This window comes from Phascolarctos cinereus, unplaced genomic scaffold (genome assembly GCF_003287225.1).
Source record: "Phascolarctos cinereus isolate Bilbo 61053 unplaced genomic scaffold, phaCin_HiC Scaffold_1;HRSCAF=81, whole genome shotgun sequence".
Classification (NCBI taxonomy): domain Eukaryota; kingdom Metazoa; phylum Chordata; class Mammalia; order Diprotodontia; family Phascolarctidae; genus Phascolarctos; species Phascolarctos cinereus.
Window position 1 is genome coordinate 38,430,353 of NW_027555514.1, and position 20,641 is coordinate 38,450,993.

The 20,641-nt window shown below is 41.1% G+C and overlaps 1 protein-coding gene across 1 annotated transcript in view; it reads left to right on the forward strand.

Annotated features, from left to right (window-relative positions):
* The window catches only part of LOC110209064 (collagen alpha-4(VI) chain-like), a 108,326-nt gene that overhangs the window by 40,412 nt on the left and 47,273 nt on the right, over positions 1–20,641 (forward strand). Inside the window, exons 17-21 of the mRNA XM_020987252.2 lie at positions 7,426–7,488; positions 7,812–7,877; positions 13,689–13,742; positions 13,859–13,894; positions 19,223–19,285. Of these exons, the coding sequence (XP_020842911.2) occupies positions 7,426–7,488; positions 7,812–7,877; positions 13,689–13,742; positions 13,859–13,894; positions 19,223–19,285 (282 nt within the window). The remainder of the gene's footprint in view (positions 1–7,425; positions 7,489–7,811; positions 7,878–13,688; positions 13,743–13,858; positions 13,895–19,222; positions 19,286–20,641) is intronic.

A 20,641-nucleotide genomic window follows, 5' to 3' on the forward strand; every position in this document is an offset into this window, starting at 1 on the left:
CCCAACCCCCCGCTTTCCTGGGAAGGATGTGTTATTTGGCTTTTATATTTCACATACTAAACATGTCCCAAAGCCTTCTTTTGCAGAGGGCTCACAGCCTTCCTGGTCACTCTATTTCCCATCAGCTGCATGCTTGGCTTTGACTCCACAGAATAACATGGCCCCTGGTAGACTTCCTCCCCCCTTTTTTATCTCCTTCCCTATGAGGACTAGTTTACCAGGAAAGGCATGGTTCTTCCTCCATATGTTGGTGTGTGTGGAAAGATGAGTCTCTTGGTTGCTAACATCTGCCTATTGCTCATTGGTTACCAGCTCTAACATCGGTGAGTTCACACAAAAATAACCTTGCATTGCATATATCAGTCCTCATATATTAAATACTGAAAATAATTACAGAAATAACCATTTATCTTTCTGTTCTTCTCTTGAAGGACTGGTTAGTGCTCAGGGCCACTACAAATGTCCAGGATGGAAGGCTTCTCATTCTTGTACTTTGATTTTTTTTAACTTTTATTTTTTTGCTACTACCCCATCTGGATCAGAGGCTATTGTGTTTTTCTTTTCACCCTCCTCTCCCGGAGTAACTTAGACACTACTTATTGTGGTAAAGTCTTGAGTGGGATTGAAGTTCTCTGGGCCAGTGCCAGGGAGAGTCTATTGACCCAGATTTTACTAAAAGCAGCAGATGTACTGTCAGAGCTATGTAGCCTGAACACTACTCCTGTGAAAGCCATGTGGACCACCCCCAAATTTATCTGGCTTGAGGGATCCCTCTGGCATATCATTTGAATTTTTTCTTGCCAAACTAAGTCTTCTTTCAAAGATCTCCCTTCTGCTATAACCATTTGTTCCAGAATGCTTTTAATATGGAGTAGCACAAACCCTTCACCATTGTGCTGTGGGTGAAATAGTTTCTGAGATCCTAGAATCAGTGAGACATTGTAACCCTTCTCATCTCCTCTGGTTCCAGGAAAATATTCCCTCCAGTGTAATCTTGAGGGAAGACTTTGTCATTCCTCTAGGACTTACTTCCCTGCCACTGTGGGTCTCAGCACCACTAGGCAAGGTGACCAAGTCCCTGGCATTGGAAGCATTGTGCCTTGTGAGCCTGGAATGGACACCCCGGGAATGCTGAGGTTTCTGACTGCTCTCTTCCTGAGCAGTCTTACAGTTCTCCTGCCTTCATCAGGGACTTCTCATATAGTGGCTAGCCTAAATTCAGACGTACTTCTGTACTCAATGGTTATGAGAACCACGTTAGAAGCACAGACTATAGTGAACCTAATATGGTTACCTCATTTGGGAGCCATAGTCTCTATAGTTGACTCTCAGCTGCATGAGTTCAGAATTCTGCTGCTTTCAATATATTCTTTCTGCCCCTGATCCCAGTCTTTCTTCCTACCATCTAGATAGTCATTTACTCATGTGGTCAGATCAACCAAGGTGGCCACATCTCCATTTAAGTTTTCTCTTAGGTTCTTCTGAAAGGGCGCCATCAATACTCCCAGCCCAGCCTGACTTTTGGCTGGCTGAATAAGCATCTTCATTGTCGCAGTCCTAGCATGTCTGTAGCTGCAGTGTACTCATGACCAGAGTACCCCTACACCAGTAGAAATTTGACATTATGTGTCGAGATAAGGAGAACCTCTTCAAAAGAATTGCCTATTTGAGGGAGACCCCTTCCAACCTCCCTATCACAAAGGCTATTTGCACCTGATGTACTATAAAGACATGGGATTGTGTTATAAAAGGTAATTCATACCAGACAAGAGAGACTAGTACCTGTTCCTACTGCCCTTTAATTGATAATATAGTGGGTTCTAGCAAGTGTAGGGCTGTAAAATCTGGTGGCAGTGGAGCCACTGTGATGTGAATAGTTATGTGATGGTGGTCACCACTCCAGGTTTTGAATTTGTTCTGTGACTTGGAGCTGCAGCTTACCAAATCTTAGGGCAATTTCTATATCCCATCAGGTCCTTAAAATCATATCCTTAGGGTTATAGAGAAGAATCTATAAATCTGTGTCCATCAGAAATACATCCAAAGCTATCTCTGAAAGATTTTCTTATTCCAGATTTAGTTCTTTCTGCCCCTTTTATGCCAATTCCTCGCCATGTGGGAACAGTATCAAGCATTGCCATGAACACCAGATATCAAGAGAAGGGGTCCGTACAGACACTCAGCCTTGTGTATACACACCCTCCCCATTCTGTTACCCTCTGTGTTACTGTCCTGAGTTAATGTCAATCATAGGGAAGCTTCTCTTTGGAAAAACTAGATAGTATAGTAGCACAACTGGTGTAGCTGCATGAAGATAATCATTGCTATGTTTATAGCATATAACTTGATTAAACTTTTCTGAAACCCAGGTATTTAAATAACATACTTGTCATAGTTGTGCTTTATTACTGAAGGAAAAATTATTACTTAGTTCCTTTTTTGAAATTTTCTGAGTTGTCTTTATATTTTTAAGGACTTATGGCATACATCTTTATACATTCTTGCTAGCACACGTTTGTGCCAATTCAGTTCAATTCATTATATATTTTATTCAGCACCTACTATATGCCAGGCACTGTGCTAAATGCTGGGGATACTAATAAGAAAAAAGAGGTAGTCCCTGCCCTTAAGGAGCTTATGATTGAATGTGGGAAGACAACACACAAAAGGAAGCCAAAAAGTGGGGGCTATGGGGCAAGAGGGAGGAAGGCCACCAGGGGCCATGTTGTTCTGTGGAGTCAAAGCCAAGCAGAGCAGCTGAGAGGAAATGGGGTGACCAGGAAGGTTATGAGCCCTTTGTAAAGGAAGGGTTTGGGAGGAGTTTAGTCTGTGAAACATAAGTAGATCTGGAAAACTTAATTATGTAGATTCAAATATTGGGAGTCCACAAATCTCTCATGATATAATATAATTTAAAAATTTTCACTGACTGACATAGTAAAAGCTCAGTGAACTAGACTGTTCTTCCTATATGTTTTTTCCTATTAGAATGCAAGCTTCTTTGGAGCAGGAAAAGCTTGCTTTCCTCTTTGTATAGCTAGTGCTTATCCCATAGTGAGCAACTAATAGTTGTATTTCATTAATTAATTAATTCATTTGTTCAATCATGTGCTTCTCACATTCTTGAGGTTCACCTGAATCTTACTCTTACTTTTGGAAAACTGCCTAAACATGAAGACTAAATTTACCAGGGCTGGGAACATCTCTTGCTCGTCAGTCAGTCTGCTTTCACAAAGGCAAACCAAAGCCTCTAATTTGATTGTTAGGTTTGGTGCTTTTTACTGGCTCAGTATTAAAATAATAATCAACTATTCTCAGTTTCTGTAATACTGCTGCCCATGGTGCTGACCACTTCTCTGCTAACAGGGCTGGTTAGAGAAGCCCATCTTTACTCATAATGCCTCTTCAATTCATGCTGCCTACCAAATAAAGTATTAAGTCCTGATCCTAACATTCAAGATCTTCTCTTATCTGACTCCAAATGCACACATCCAGCTTGATGTTGTGTTACTGTACTCCATGTATTCTATTTTCCAGGCAAGCAGACTATTTTCTGCCCACAGTTCTCTTACTGCCTTCTCCCATCTGTGTGTCTTTGCTCATGCCATCCCAATGTCTGGAATGAATCCTGTCCCCTAGAGCCTTTGTCCACTGCCATTCCTTTCTTCCTTCAAGTTTCAGTTCATAAGCTACTTACTCCATGAAGCTTTCCTTACTCTTCTTTGCCCTCTCCCATGAAAATCTTTTTTTTTTTCAAATTTCCTATAATTCTCTGACAAGAACTCTCCTTTATATTTATCTCATAGAGTGTACTTGTCCTTTCTCCATTAGATTATAATCTTGTTGAACTTGGACATAACAGATACTTAATAAATATTTGCTGAATCATTGAATTGAATTGTTAATATCTAGGCATAGCTGCCCAATAGATAGTTGAAAATATAAGATGGGCACATTGAGGTGATGTTCCATTGGGATTAAGATGTGGTAATCCTATGTAGAGATGGCAATTGAAATAATGTGAGTGGATAAAATTACTAAAGAAAGATACAGAGAGAGAAAAGGAGAGGGCTGAAATGACCATAGAGGATACCCACCTTTAAGTGATTGAAAGGGGGAATAATTAAAGATGCAGAAAGAGAACTATGGGACTAAAATGTCACAGAAGCCAGTGGGGAAGAAGAGTGTGGCTAACAATTTCACATGATTCAGGAGGACTAAGGAAGGAGAAGTTAGGATACAAGTCGTTGAATTTAGTGGAAGGTTACTAATGGCCTTAGAAAGAGCAGTTTCAGTAAAGTGGTGGGGACCAAAAGACAGATTAAAAGGGATTAAGTGAATACATTAATTGACCAACCAATCAGCCAATATTTATTAAGCACCTACTATGTGTGAGGCCCTGTGATAAGTGCTTGGTATACAAAAACAAAAATGAAATAATCCCTATTCTCAAGGAACTTAGAGTCTATCTTATATTGGCTAGAACCTTTAGTAAGCAGACTCCAAAATCGGGACTGGGGCCCACTAGGGCAGGTCACCATGGCCTTCAAATGGAGGGTTAGGGACTGACTCCTGGGTGTGTGTGGGTGAAGATAGGTTGTATTCTACCCCAGACATAAGAGACAGTTGGGTGTGACCTTCACCTATGCTTCTTCCCAACCTTCTCCAAATCTGCGTCTTCCCTCTTCAGTTCAGACTCCTAATCATTAAGCTTCTAAGTGGGCTTGATCCCCTTGGGTTTGGTCCCTAAGGGCTGCCAGGCACCCACAGCTTCAACTATGCAAGTACCACTGGGAAAATTCTGTCCTCGCTCCCAGCCATCCCTTTGCCCCCATCCAAGATCACCTTGTGACTTTGGTAGCTGCCCTCAGAGGGCAGGCTCTTTGCTTGGGGGCAGTCACCTCTACATAAGAGCCTTGCCTCCTTCCCTTTTCATTTAAGGTGGGATAGAGTAAGTCTCAGGACAGCTAGGTGGTGCAGTAGATAGAGTGCTGGGCCTGAGTCAGGAAGATTCCTCTTCCTGAGTTCAAATCTGGCCTCAGACACTTACTAGTTGTGTGACCCTTGGCAAGTCACTTCACCCTGTTTGCCTCAGTTTCCTCATCTGTAAAATGAGATGGAGAAGGAAATGGCAAATAACTCCAGTATCTTTGCCAAGAAAACCCAAAATGGTGTGATGAAGTGTCAGGCACAAATGAAAAATGACTGAACAACACGAGTGAGTCTCAGGATGAGGATAGATGGAGTGTGAGTTGCCATAAAGATGTCATCACATTTTCTCTCCTCCTCTCCCTAATCTACCCCTCTTTCAAACTTCCCCGTTACTGTCATGGGCACACTGTCCTTCCAGTCACCCAGATTCTCAAAATCCTGCTGTCATCTCTAAATTTGCCCTTGTCAATTCTATTGCCAAAATCTCCCATCTTCTCTCTGTTCACACAGCCGCTAGCCAGGTTCAGGCCTTTGTCAGCTCTTGCATGGACTGTTGAAATAGCCTAACTGGTCTCTGTGTTTCAAATGTCTCCTGTCTCAAATTCATCTTCTGCTCAGCTGGCAAAGTAAGCTTCCTGAAGCACAGGTCTCACTGTGGATCTCACCCTTGCTTAATATAATCCAGTGGCTCCCAATTGACCCTAGGATCAAATATTATTTTGTTTTTAGCTAATATTCTTAAAATTTATAGTTTTGTGTTTTGTAGTTTATATTTATAAGAAAATATTTTATAATATATCTATCATATATTTGTAGTATAAAATGATGATGTATAATGTTTCATAATATATTTAATTAATATGGTAGTACCTATATATAATTTATAGCTAAGTAAATATATATTTATGTTGTTGCTGTTGTCCAGTCATTTTCAGTCATGTCCACCTCTTTGTGACCCCATTTGGGGTTTTCTTGGCAAAGATACTGGAGTGGTTTGCCATTTCCTTCTCCAGCTTGTTTTACAGGTGAGGAAACTCAGGCAAACAGAGTTAAGTGACTTGCCAGGATCACACAACTAGTAAGTGTCTGAGGCTGGATTTGAACTCATAAAGATGAGTCTTCCTGACTATAGGCCTGGCACACTAGCTACTATGCTTCCTGTCTATGCTCCAAAATATATATTTATATGTGCATACAAATATTTATTTATATATACATACACACAAGTATATATAAATGTATATATGTGTGCATATATACATATATAAACATACACATATATGTACATATATATCTATAGCTATATATATCACTGTCCTAGGTGATGTAGAGGCATGGATTATACATTAATCTTTTAGAATTCTAGCAATGAAAAGTTGGCAAGGGATAGAAGTAGCTGGCAATGATAGGGTCAAGGGAAAGGTTTTTTAGAACAGGGGAGACCAGAAAATAATTTCAGACTGAGGGGTAGGGAAGTGAGGGCAATATTGAAAGTGTATGATATATTGTTGATGAACCAAAGTCATGGGTAGCTCAGAAGGGAATAGGATCAAGGGTATATGTGAAAGGTATAGCCTGTGAAAGGAGGTCTACCTTACCTCCTCTGAGCCTGAAAGGAAAGAGGAGAGAATACACTGGTAAATTTAGAGGAATATAGGAGGTTTACTTGCAATGAACATGCTACAATTTTCTCAATAAAGTATGAGGGTGAGGTGACCCATTAAGAGTGAGAAGGGGTAGTGTAGTATTGAGGGCTTGAGGAGAGATGAAAAAGTTTGAAGTAGCTCATTTTGGTGATTTGTGGTAAGTCAATAGATAATGAATCAGATTATTGCTATGCGGCAGTGAGGACCCGATTGAGATTATATAATGGTCATCTGAAATGGGCCTGGTCAGCACAGTTTCATGATTTCCTCTGGTAGCATTTGGCTACATGGGAGTAGAACTGGAAGAAATGAGTAACAGAAATTGCTGAGGGTCAGAAATATGGGAATGATGGAAGAGATTTTACAGGCTCTGCAGTTAATTATACTTCACCAATTCTCTAACTGAGCAGGGCTGAAGCTACGGTTTGATCCAAGAACCTAAGAGAGGGCTGATGGAAGATTTTCTTGACTACTCCTGTCCAGCAATAGGGAGAATGAGTCAATGATATCCTCACAGGGTCATGTGTTTTAGTGGATGCAGTCGGCCTGAAGAACGGTTTGCTTCATGTCACAGTCATTTGCCAATAGCAGGGATGAATCCAAAATGCATTTTTCTCCTTCTTCTTCTCATGCGCACCTGCCAACAGTAGCTATTGCTACCCTTCTGCTTTGGAGAAAGAATACTCCTTGGACTTGGAACTATTTTTTTCTCACTTTGGTGTCAGTATATTCTAATATGTCGGGCTGGGCCTCCATTTTTCATTAATTCCCATTTACCATCTGACTAAATAAGGGTGACTAAATAAAAGTGAATGCCTGATTTCTTATTCTTTCCTTGTGTTTCAAGGGCTTGAGGGGTCCCCCAGGAGAAGCCGGTGAACCGGGAGGTCCTGGTCTGAGAGGAGATCCTGTAAGTGATGGTTGACTCAGTTTCATGATTTTGATTCCAGGGACTTTCAGTTGGCCAGGTGCAGGGATCTAAGAATGTTAGCAGTTATTTAGCCTTCTATAGACATTGCATTAAAACTGACCTTTGAAAGTGAAATTCATCTTTTGGATAATCAGGGCTCTTGAGGGGAATGAAATCTATTTCTTCAGAATTCATGACCCTTTTCTGCACCCCAAGCAAGCCTGATGACTTTGGTTAACATAGATTTGGGCTTGATGAATGTTCACACACTGATTCATGCTCTTTTTAATTGACTTGTAGTAATAAAAGTTTTGTTTTCTTAGGGAGAACCTGGAACCGATAGTGATATTTCTGGTCCTCCAGGAGACAAAGGAAAGCAAGGTCACCAGGTAAAGTCTCGTTCTATATCTGTGGGGCACTAGGGCACAAGAGACTTCTGTCACCATGAAGAGAGAAAGAGGATATTCTTATGTCAGACTCATAACTAGGGCAGGACAATGAGGAGTCATCCCAGGGTGTGAAAATTTAAAGGCTCCAATAGTGTATGAGGTCCTGCAGTGGTATAACAACAATTAAGTATAGTACCTAATTAGCCAGAATAATTAATTAAAATAGTTTCTAGCATACTGGTTGTTTAATCTTAAGGCATCTCTTGCCCAGTGTGAAGCACTCTACCTCTCATGGCCTCTTAGGAGTGTTTGAGAGTATGTTTCAGGCCCCTTGTTCCAGGTGCGTTTTGTGTTACTTTACTCAGGGGCAAAGAATGCTAATTTCTCTCTCTGTTGACACCAGGTGAGATGTCATGGACCTCTGACACAGAACAGACATAAGGAAAACTAGAGAGAAAAGGGAGATGAGAGAACATACGTACAATGCTTTCTAAACCCTAGAAGCACTATACAAGTGCTGGATACTATTCTTCTTCTTCTACTTTATTCTGTTATTATTAATATATTAATGAATATGTTATTACATATTATATACATTATATATAATTATACATATTATTTTCCTTCTCTTGAGACACTGTTGTATAGTGCAGAGGACACTGGTCTCAGAGTCAGGAGCCTTGGCCTCTCATTCTGGTCCCAACACTAAGTGTCTCTGTGGCCAAGTCACTGCCCTTCCCCAGGCTTCAGCTTCTGCACCTGTGAAGTGAGAAGGCTGGATGAGAAATGATGTCTAAGCTTCTTCCTTGTTCTGAAATTCTGTCATTTAGGGGAATTGTTCTGAAAAGATCCCTCGTGCTATAGAAGGGCAATGTCAGAACACTTTCAAATGTCTTTTCCCTTCTTTCTTAGCTCCTCTTCTTCTTTTGGTACTGAATAACTAACATGGGCTAGGTACTCATAATTTTAAGGGGATGAAAATAACTCAATGCCCCATAGGAAAAAATAAAAGCATATGAACTTGTCAATTACTACTTTTTTTTTGTTTTTTTGGGTGGGGGCTAGGCAATGGGGTTAAGTGACTTGCCCAGGGTCACACAGCTAGGAAGTGTCTGAGGTTGGATTTGAACTCAGGTCCTCCTGACTCCAGGGCTGGTGCTCTATCCACTGCACCACCTGGCTGCTCCCCTCTTTTTTTTTTTTAATGACTACTGTTTTTAAATAAGTACTCTTAGCTCTCTGTGAACCTAGTCCCAATGTGGTAGAATTTAAATGATGATTTAGAGACTGTAATTTATTAAAGAGATAGTTGTATATGTGCTTTTTGTTCAGTTATTTTCAGTCGTGTCTTACTCTTCATGATCCCATTTGGGGGTCTTCTCAGCAAAGATACTGGAGTGGTTTGCCATTTCCTTCTCCAGCTCACTTTTCAGATGAGGAAAATGAGGCAAACAGGGTTAAGTAACTTGTCCAGGGTCCCCCAGCTAGTAGATGTCTGAGGCTGGATTTGAACTCTAGATGAGTCCTCCTGACTCTAGGCCCAGCACTCTTTGCACTATGGTGCCCCTAGCTGCACATGTACTCTCAGTTCCCTATAGACCTAGTACCAAAAGGCTAGAATTTAAATGCCGACTTAGAGACTACCATTGATTAGAAAGACAGGTGTGATGTAGTGGGAAGTTCACAGGGCTTGGAATCAGAAGACCATGAGCTCAGGGCCCACCTCTGAAACTCACAAGCTGTGTGATCCTGGGCAGGTCACTCAGCCTTCCTGGGCCTCTGTTGCCTCATCTGGGTTGCTGAGGTCCCTTCCAAATTGAACATTTTTGGGATTCTGTTGGCAGTTATTTGCTTTCAAGTTCTTTCCAGGTGTGAGATGTTGGTTCTTTATCTGTGACTGTGGTAGTAAATACTTGGGACTCTAGCTTCCAGATCCCAAGCAAAATCCATTTTGAAAACGCTCCCCCAGAGAAGCCCACAACATTTGAGGAAACCATGATTGATCATTGAGTCTATTGAGAGGCATGCTGATCCCCTGACACCTGGCCAAAGAGGAGGAAGGTTTCTGTTTTCACCCTGGAACTGTCACTAACTTGGTTGTATGACCTAGAGAAAGATGCTTCCCCTCTCTGGGCCTAGGTTTCTTATAATGACAAGGCTTTACTAGGTACTCCCCAAGGGCCCTTATAGCTCCCATGTATTATGGTCCTGTGGTCTTTGCCACAGGAACCACAAAATTAGCCACAACTACAGCTTGAGAGCGAGCGAGTCCCCTTGGCGACTTGAGATCAGTGGGAAGTCTGTGGTCGCTTCAGAACTTAAAGAAAGAAACAGGTGTGTCTGACAAGAAAATAGAAATTCCGAATATGTAGGTTTTGCTTTTTGCCTAACTCAAGCTTGCACAAAAACTGAGTATTCTTTATAATTGGTCCAATTTTCAGTGTCTTCCTAGATCTTCCCCCTGCCCCTTCAATTTTGAAAAAATGTTTTTTTTCCAATTACATATAAAGACAATTTTTAACATTTATTTTTATAAATTTTTGAGTTCCAAGTTCTCTCCTTTCTTCCCTCCCATCTGCCCCTCCCTGAGATGTCAAGCAATTTGGTATAGATTATACATTTGCAGTCATGCAAAACATGTTTCCATGTTAGTAATTTTGTGAAAGAAAGCAAAAACCAAAAAACCCCCCACAAAAATAAAGTAAAAAATAATGTGCTTTGATTAGCATTCAGACCCCATCAATTCTTTCTTTTTTCCTTCCTTTTCAAAGAGAGCTTATTTTCACTGGGTGGTGAGAAGGCTGTGGCCTTTATTTGGGGGGCAGCCTATGTTCAGACCAACATGGTAGAAGTTGCTTCTTGTTTTTCAGCCAGTGGGTTTACCAGTTGGGTATCAGAGCCTCTATATTGAGGAAACACAGGAGCAAAGTCACAAGCCTATCTCAAGAGATATATGGGTTATGCCCCGTATTACACATGATGACCATATGCTTGACAGTTCTCCAGAGACTCTAGCATCAACCTAAGGACCATGGTAATCCTTTGCTTCTTTTATGAATGAAGAAAGTGATGCTCGAGGTTTCCCAGCAAATGGTAACTACAGATAGCAGATACTTGGCTGGCAAGCCCTTGAGGAGCAGTTACATTAATCATCCATCGTGGTAGTTTGGTAGATACTGCAATGCTTGGGGCATTGCTAGCTCCCAAGGAGGCACTAAATATGTACTTTTTTTTTTTTTGATGAGGCAGTTGGGGTTAAGTGACCTGCCCAGGGTCACACAGCTAGTAAGTATTATGTGTCTGAGACTGGATTCAAACTCAGGTCCTTCTGACTCCAAGGCCAGAGCTCTATGCACTGAGCTACCTAGCTGCCCCTAAATACATACTCTTTAAAAACTGAATTCAATAATTGGTATTCATGTCCTGCCTTTGACGTACTGACTGTGTGATTCTAGGCAAATCCTGTAACCTGTCGGGGCTCTAGACAACTCCCTGAGACTCTATAAATTGTAAAGGAGATTCTGACCTGCAGTGGTGGACAGAGTTTCCTCACCTGGGAATTCTCTGTACCAATAGAACCGAAAGTCTAAACTCTATCTCTGTTTAAGAAAAGGAGCTGAATGGCCCTTATCCCATGGTGTTAAGTTTCTTTTCTATTTAAATTAAATTATTTGGGGGAAAAAAGGACAATATAAATTTCCCCATGTCCACGGAAAATACATGTTTCCTGGACTGAATAATCATGGTTCAGATGCTGCCTCGTATTGACTCTGCACTCCTAGGTAACTGTCATAGGATCCTATGTTTAGACTGGAAGGATACTTAGAGGTCATTGAGTCTCTTCCCTTCCTACCCCCCATTTTACATATGAGGAAACTGAGGCCCTGAGAATTAAGAAATTTGCTGTGAGTCACTCAGGTGGGATTTGAGCCCGTGTCCTCTTGACTCCAAGTGCAAAGCTCTACCCAGTCTACTCTGCTGCCTCTCCTAAAATTATACATCTGCACTGTTGGAGGAAGTTCCTTAGCTAGAGAACCCCGCATCAACTCAGATGACAAACGTGTCTGCCTTCCCTCCCCCTACATCCACATCAAAGTCACACTGAGTATTTGCTTAAGGCCGCAGCTGGGCAGTGGCGGTTTTCCAGCTTAATGAACATTGGAAGCTGCTCCTTCTTGTGGAAGCTGCCTCGTGACCTCAGTCTTGGGCCTGGAAGAGCTCCCATTTTTCATTTTGGCTGGAGGGGAGGCAGCAGTCATCTTCCAAGTCATTATCCGTAATTCACAGCCTTCTTCAGCCCAGTCGTTTTTCTTAAATGTCACCCAGCTTGACTCGTATTGACCAAACACAGGTTCTGGCGTGGATCTAAGCTCGCCCTGGGAAAACCCCAGTGGTGGGCACTTTTTCTTCAGAGTAGCCTTGGATCGCCATTTGTACTCCCAAGGAGAATAGGCTGAGACCCCCTCGTTGAAACCTCGTGTTACCTCCTCCATCAAGCCAACAACAGGGGATATTGATGAGTCCGTGTCTGCAGAGCGCCCTGTGAGCTACATGGACCGGGAGGGTGCTCTGCCCTCTCTTTGCTATTCCTGCATGGGGAGTGGGCTAGGCCAGCATGAAGCATGGAGGAGGTAAAGGGCCAACATCAGAATCATAGAATGTCAGAGGCAGAAAAGACCTGAAGAGCATCAGTAATCATAACAACAACAATAACATCTCACATTTCTGCAGAATTTTAGGGCTCGTGAAGCACTTTACATGCATTAAGTCATTTTACCCCATGAGCTGAGAACTACAGATTTAATTCAACCCAACAAGCATACATTAGTTGTCTGCTGTGTGCTGGGCACTCTCCTGGGGAGAGAAAAACAAAAATGAAATCTTGTTTGCTCTCAAGGGGCTTCCATTTTATGTTGGACGGTGGAGCATATAAACAGAAAAGTAAATATAATACAGTTTGAGAAAGAAATGAGCACCAGCAATGAGGGAGCCCAGGAAAGATTTTCCATAGGAAGTGGCAAGTGAGTTAAACCTTCAGAGGAAGCTAGTGGTGCGTCGGATAGAGCAGTGGGCCTGGAGCTGGGAAGACCTGAGTTCAAATCCAGCCTTAAACTCTTACTAGCTGTGGGACCTTGGGTAAGTCATTTAATCTCTGTTTGACTCAGTTTCCTTTGCTGTGAAATGGGAATAAAAATAGCGCCTACCCCCCAGGGTAGTGAGGATCAAATGAGATATTGGAGGTTAAGTGGCTGTAGACACATGGCCAATAAGCATTAAGAGTGGGATTTAAGCCCAGGTATTTAAGATGCAAAGTCTAGCATTCTTGCCTCCTTGCCCTGCCTCCTCTCACACCTCCCTTCGAGCTTAATTTCCTCCATTTTACAGATTTAGAATCTGGGGACCAGAGAAGTCTCAGTTTCTGAACATGATTGATGAAAAGGTTATGTAACCATGCTCAGTGTGATTAATTCCAATAAAGCCTTTAATGGAACCAAGCCTTTAAGGGAAGATCCTAAGACCCTAGATTTACATCTAGACAGGGATTAGAGAAACCATCGGTTCAATGCCCTTATTTTACCTGAGAGGAAACCAAGGACCAGAGAGTTCAAGTGACTCTTTTGCAGTCACAGCAGTAGTCAGGGGACAAGGCCAGTATTTGCCCATGTGTTCTCAGACTCTGGATCCCGTGCTCTGCCTCCTGCAAGATGCCCTGAGCACTCTGGAATCTCAAAATGCTGCATTTGGCTGTCGTTTGATTGGAGAGAGCCAACAAGAAAATATGAATAAATCCAAAGTCCTCTTATTTTTCAGGGAAAGCCTGCACCGTGTGTTGAGGGAGGCATGCCTGGAGAGCGAGGCGCAAATGTAGGTATAACCTGTGCTTGACGCTGCTTCCTCTGGGACCCGATGTTTTCTGGATTCTCTTATCTCCCTTTCAATCCTCTGCCTGGCTGAAATTGTTCCTTTTCATTCTTCCACAGGGGCTAAGAGGTAGAAGGGGTTTACCTGGACCGAAGGTGGGTGCTTTCCAGAAGAGGCTGCACTTTGCCCAGAGATATGTATATTCTTCTCTCGTTTGTGACTGTTTGCCTCCAAGGTCAATGGGAGTGGTGTCTCATGTTTTTCAGGGGCATGATTTGACCTTTCTTTCAGTTTCATGAAGACCATTGGGAAGTTTGGGGCTTGTTCATGGAGGAAATTTTCCATACACATGGGGAAGCTTATGTTTTTTTTTCCCCCTGGAGTTTTTTTGTCTATGAAGGCTTTTTCTGGAGTTTTTCATTTATTAAGCTCCTATGTGTCTAGAGGTTTTTCATTTATGAAGGTGTTTTCTAGAGTGTTTCATTTGTTAAGCTCCTACTATGTATCAGATACCATGCTAAGAGCTTTACAAATATCTTTTCAATTTGGTTCTCACAACAATCCTGAGAGATAGGTGCTATTATTATCCTCATTTTGCAGTTAAGGAAACTGAGGCAGACAAAGGTTGGGTGATTTGCCCGGAGTCACACAGCTAGTCAGTGTCGGAGGCCAGATTTGAACGCAGCTCTTCCAGATTCCAGATCCAGTGCTTTGTGCACTATGGTGATCCTGACTGTAGGGCCAGCACTCTTGCCATTGCACCCTCTAGCTGCCTGGTGTTCATTTTGTACGTAGTTTGTATCTTCATATATAGGGTGCCCCCAAAGTCTTAATGCAGTTTTAAGCTTTAATCACTTCAGAAGTGTAAATGCTACAAACTTATAAAACTTATAAAGAACTCATAAAAATTTGACACTGGTAAACTTATAAAAACTTATAAAAATGATACTTGAAAGGTTAATTATTTAAAATTTTAAAATATTTTGTTTCTTATTAGAATTCAACATAGCCACCTGTGAATTAAATTAAAATCCTGTGGATTTTTTGGCAATAGCTTTCACCAGCTGCTGCTTAGAGGCTGAAAGGATTATATTTGAAGTCTAAACCTTGACATCATCCAAAGAATGAGGGTTTGATGCATATATGACAGTTTTTACATGAACCTGCTAGGAAAAGTCTAGTAGAACTAGCTCAGGAGACTGAGGAAGCCAAGCGTGAGGACCTCCTCCTCTGATCCACCGAGCTGCAAAAGTGTCATCCAGAAACTGACACACATGCGATGCTTAAGGTGGCCAGGTGCTCCATTTTGTTAAAATTAAAATGAAAACTTTATTATTCAAAATTTACAAAACTAAATGAGTATAGAAGACATTTAAATACTTAAACTTTCAAATTCTGTATTTTTAAAAGGTTTGTAGAATTTACATTTTTGGAGTTATTAAAAGTTAAAACTAAAATAAGACTTTAGGAGCACACACACATATCTACATATCATCTCCCCTTTTAGAACGTAAACTCTACGAGGCCCTGAGTTCCTGCTTTTTCTTTGTATCTGTAGTGCTTAGCACTGTTGTGCCTGACACATAAATAAATACTTAATAGATGCTTGGTTGAATGCTTATTGGATTCCCCTTGGCATTTATCTGAATGCAGAGGATGTCTTCTCAGAGTCCATTCAACTGTTCTCCTGGATTTGCTGAGTACTGTATGGAGTGGTATGAGATTAGACTCTTTTACCTCTGAGTACAGATGGCATTCGGGGTGGTACTTAGGTATCAGGCTTCTTGGATACAAAGGGAAGGGAATATGGAAATAAATCAGATAAGCCATTCATGGATCTTAAGAGAAAGGCACATTTTCAAGAAACTAAATCTGCTTTGTAATATTTAAGAGAAATGATCTCCTCTCACTAAAAAGTTAGGCTTTTGAAAACAAGTCATAATACCTAACTCATTGCTCATGTCTTTATCTTATTTTCACCAGTAAGAGGAGGAAGGAACCCCCCAAAGTCTTAAAATCTCATTTTAGCTTATTTTTTCTTCTTTAAAAAATTATTTTATTTTCCCCCAATCACATGTAAAAACAAAATTTTAACATTCATTTTTCAAATTTTGACCTCCAAATTCTCTCCCTCCCCTCCCTTCCCCCCCCGCATTGAAAAGGCAAGCAATTTGACATAGGTTATACATGTATAGTCATTCAAAGCTCATTTCCGTGTAAGTCGTGCTATGAAAGAAAACACAGATAAAAAATCCGTAAGAAAATGGAAAGCCAAAATGTATCTTCCATCTGCATTCAGGCTCCACCAGTTCTTTCTCTGGAGATGGAAAGCACCTTTCATCATAAGTCCTTCAGAATTGTCTTGGATCGTTGTATTTCAGCTTATTTTTTTCACCAACAGAACAGAAAAGAAACAGACTGAGAGTTTACCTGGCTTAGCTTTGGAGAAACTGGGTTGCTGTGAACAATTAGGTCTCCTCCTTTGGGATTTTTTTTAGAATATGGTGTTCTTTTTAGCAGGATACCCACTACACAGATGTTGAGGGAAACTAGGGTTATCTTTTTTGTTGCTGAGACATATTTTGGTTATTTTAAGGTCTACAGAGATCCATAGAGATTCATTCTGGGAATTACCCCTACTTTTTCTCCTTTCTAATTGAAATATTTCTGGGTTTTCCCTCCATCCAACCCTGAGCAGATAGGGTTGCTTGGTAGGGTTGAGGGGGTGGGGTACACATAGGGCAGGTGAGACACAGGAAGAACAGGAGTAAGAAGAGTAGAGGGTCATAGCTCCTTCACCCATCCAAAGGGATGAATGAGGAAGGCTGCCAGTAAAACAAATGAGCCTCAGGACCTCAGATGGGGCAAAGAGAAGAGCTGTGGCTTCAGGGCATAACCCTGATGAGGTCCATAATGCCAGCCCAAGAGCCAGCCTCCTGATAGTAGAGCCTGATGTGCCCATGTTCCTTGACATGGCACTCATTTAGAACCCCTTTCTTGGTTGGAGTGCTGTCCAGGGTCCTGATACTGGGATGGGAGGCTGTCATCTGTTCCTGCCTCTGATTCTTTCAGCACTATTTTAAATATGTGGTGGGAGAGTAGTCAGCTGCTGAGAACTTCTAAGGACAAAATCAGCCTCAGACACTAGCTGTTTAGCACTGGGCAAGTCATATAATCTGTCTGCCTCAGTTTCCTCACCTGCAAAATGGGGATAATAATAGCCCCTACCTCCCAGGGTTATTGTGAGGATCAAGTGAGATAATATTTCTGAAGCACTTAGCACAATTCCTGGCACACAGTAAGTGCTTAATAAATGCTGATTCCCTTCCCTTCCCCTTCTCTAAGGAACTGTAGCAGGTGAGAGGAGAGAGAGATCTCCTTGTTTCTGTTTGTTGTTGTTTTAACACATAAGGTCCCTACTGCATTGTGTAGATCCCCTGTGGCAAACTTCTGGTAGGATATAGATGAAAGTCACACAAGATGGGCAAGAATGGCATTATGGTGCCATGGAATGTGGACTGGATTTGGTTTCACCTGAACCTTGGCTCTGCCTCTGACTGTCTGTGGGATCTTGGACAAATCACTTCACTTATCTTTGCTTTGGTTTCCTTATCTGTAAAATAAGAGATTTGAACTAGATGCCCTCTGAGGTCTCCTCCAGCTCTAAATCTATGGTCTTTACTGTCCCCTTACACTTGGACGGGTGGCTATTTGCATCATTGCAGGGAATGCCCACAGGGATGAAATTACAATTCCATAGGAATTCTGGAGATAATAGACACTGACATCACAATCACAATTGCACGTATGATGAATAGCAAAGTACTGTTTTTCCTTTGCTATAGGTTTTGCTTAAGACAGCCACTGAGGTTACATTAGGTGTCCCATGTGGAGAGCAGCTAAGTGGCACAGTGGAAAGAATGTTTGAATTGGAGTCAGGACGACCTGTTCAAATGCTGCCTTTGACATTTACGTGGAAGGGTGACTCTGAACAAGTCACTTGATTTCTCTCAGCTTCCATTTCTTCATCTGTAAAATGCAGATAATAATAATAAATTTTCATCTGTTTATTCTTCTTAAAATGATATGAACTATTTGCTGTTCCAATTTCTTGTATTACCTTCTTCCGCTAAGCAGTCATTCATGCCTTTCCCTGTTCTTAGAATACACCATCCCTCATCTTAGCCCACTAATGTCTCTTTCTTCCTACAAGGTCCAACTTGCGTGGCTAACTCCTCCTAGAAGTCTTCATTGTTTGTGTCCTCCATGCTTAAGCCCACACCAAATACGAGTGGTCTCTCCTCAGTTGCTCATGGTACTTTACCTGGACTTCTCCTTTTCACCTAACATATTTCTTTGAGGACGTATGGTATAAGAGATAGAGAGAAGAACTTTGAACCAGTGCCTTGGATGCTCACTAGTGGAGTGATCATAGGCAAGTCACTTAATCATTATGATACCTAATTTCCTTATCTGCAAAATGGGGATGATGATTCCTGTGATATTGCCTCACAGGATTGTTTTGATCAATGGTCTCTGAAGTGGAAACGGGAGCTTGAACCTATGGTGTGTATGGTCAACCAATTGGAGGATAAAAAGTTGGATCATAATAATAATAATAGCACCTAATAAATAATAATGATAATGTAATCATATAATAATAGCACCTGAATTAGCAGTTTGTTGTGAGGATGGAAATAGAGAATGTTTGTAAAATGCCTTACCAACTTAAAGTGGTACATAAACATTAGCTATTATTATCACTTTTTGAGAGAATCTATTAGGTGAATTCTCATTCTCCTAGCTTTCCCTGAAAGTTAGCCAAAGTTGAGCCCAAATGAAGGAAAAGTAGCAGATTTCTAAGACTACATGGTTTACATATGACTTAATGGCCAGTGTTTTCTGCAGAGATTTTCCTCTTTCTTCTCTGAAGGAAAGATACTGGGACTGGAGGGTAGAAAGAATCTAGCCCAGTGTTTCTTCAGAATCCCAGATGGAAAGTCCCTATACTTCCTCTCCTCCCTCTCCTCCTCCTCCTCCTCTTCCTCATTTCTGCTTGCTCCAACCCTTTGAATTTTATCTTTTTCAGCAAAGCTGTCTTTCTCATTTTTTTTTCTGTAGTCCAAGAATGCTGTGTAGGAGGGAGAAATTGCACTCTGGAAGCCGTGGTCCCACTGGCCTAATAAAAAGCTCCAAAGAAACTCGCTTGTTTGCTTTGAGAACATCCTCCATGAGAGTGACCACTTCTATATATCACACAATATTTTGCATTCCATAGAGTATATGAATTTTTAAACTAGTTTAATGAAAGAGTGTGGTAAAGAAAAAGAATCGTTCTGACTACCAGCCTAGGATTGATTATGGCATACTGGCCTTAGATACTGAACAGTTTTTAAAAAGCTGAATGTAAAGGTTCACTAAAGAGATGTACATGTTTCTTGAGCAGCCTGACATGGGTTTCTGCTTTCTTTTCGTCTTGGCAGGGTGTGCCTGGAGAAACTGGTACACATGGTAACAATGGAGTTCCTGGACATCCAGGCTTAGAGGTTAGTCCAACACAGGCTAATTTACCTTCTGTGGTGATGCTTTTTGGTTTTGCTTTATTTTTATTTTTGCTGTGTTCTGTTGTTCTTTGAAAATTCATTTTAGAAGACTTTTAAGCCTAAATAAAAATGACCTTGGGAATCCTTTCCATTGGTGCCTCCTGGGAATGGGAAGGGGCAACACATTTTCCATCCTAACTTCTTGGAATTTACTGAAACTGTGTCTATAAAGTCAAGTCAACAAGCATATATTAAGCACCTACTGTATGCCACGCACCTTGATATGCCCTGGGGATATAGAGAAAGACAAAAAGTGGCCTTGCCCTCATGGAACTCTCAGTCTAAAGGAGAAGGACAGCATGCAAACAACTGCATAAAAACTATACACACATATAGAGAGAGTAAGAGGTAAGAAGACTGAGAAAGTAGGAAAGGACCAGGTTATGAAGCATAAAATAAAAATCCAAACAGAGGATTTTTATTTGATCCTGGAGGTGATAATACAGAGTTTGTGTTGAGAGAGAGAGAGAGAGAGAGAGAGAGAGAGAGAGAGAGAGAGAGAGTGTGTTGTGTGTGTGTGTGTGTGTGTGTGTGTGTGTGTGTGTGTGTGTGGTGGATAGACTGGAGTGGGAGAGCCTTGAGACAGAGAGAAAACCCAGCTGGCTGTCATAGTAGTCTGAGCGTGAGGTGATGAGGACCTCTCATAGGGTGGTAGCAGTGTTAGAGGAGAGAACAGAGTGTCTATAAGAGATGTTGCCAAGTTTGAATTGATAAGACTTGGAAACAGGTTAGATATCAATGGAAATAGCAATAGAGATATGGATCTCCAATATCCAGTATCATATATATATATGTATATTATACATACACAGACAGATATATATGTATACACATATATATGTGTATATAAGTCTCTAGATTTCAGAATTCTGTAAACCCGGGCTTGGCTACTTTGAACCTACATGACTTTGGCAAATCTTTTAACCTTAATTTCTTCCCCCTGTGAAATATGGATATTAGATTTCAGGGGTTGTTAACCTGTGGAGGAGAGGGGTCTGTGAACTTGTTTTAAAAATTTTTTTGATAATTATATTTCAATATCATTGGTTTACTCTTTTTAGTTCTAAGTATTTATTTTTTTTTAAATTTAGAAACATTATTCAGAGAACGGGGTCTATAGCCTTCCCTAGACTATGGCAAAAGGACACCTGAAAGGTTAAGTTACTAAAAAAGGTTAGTCCCTAAAGTCCTTCCTAATTCTGCATCTTATGATTTTATGAGATCATTTACTGAAACTTTCAGACCAAATGATTATCAGCAAGAAAAATGTGCCAGCATGGGTGAACTACAGAATATTTG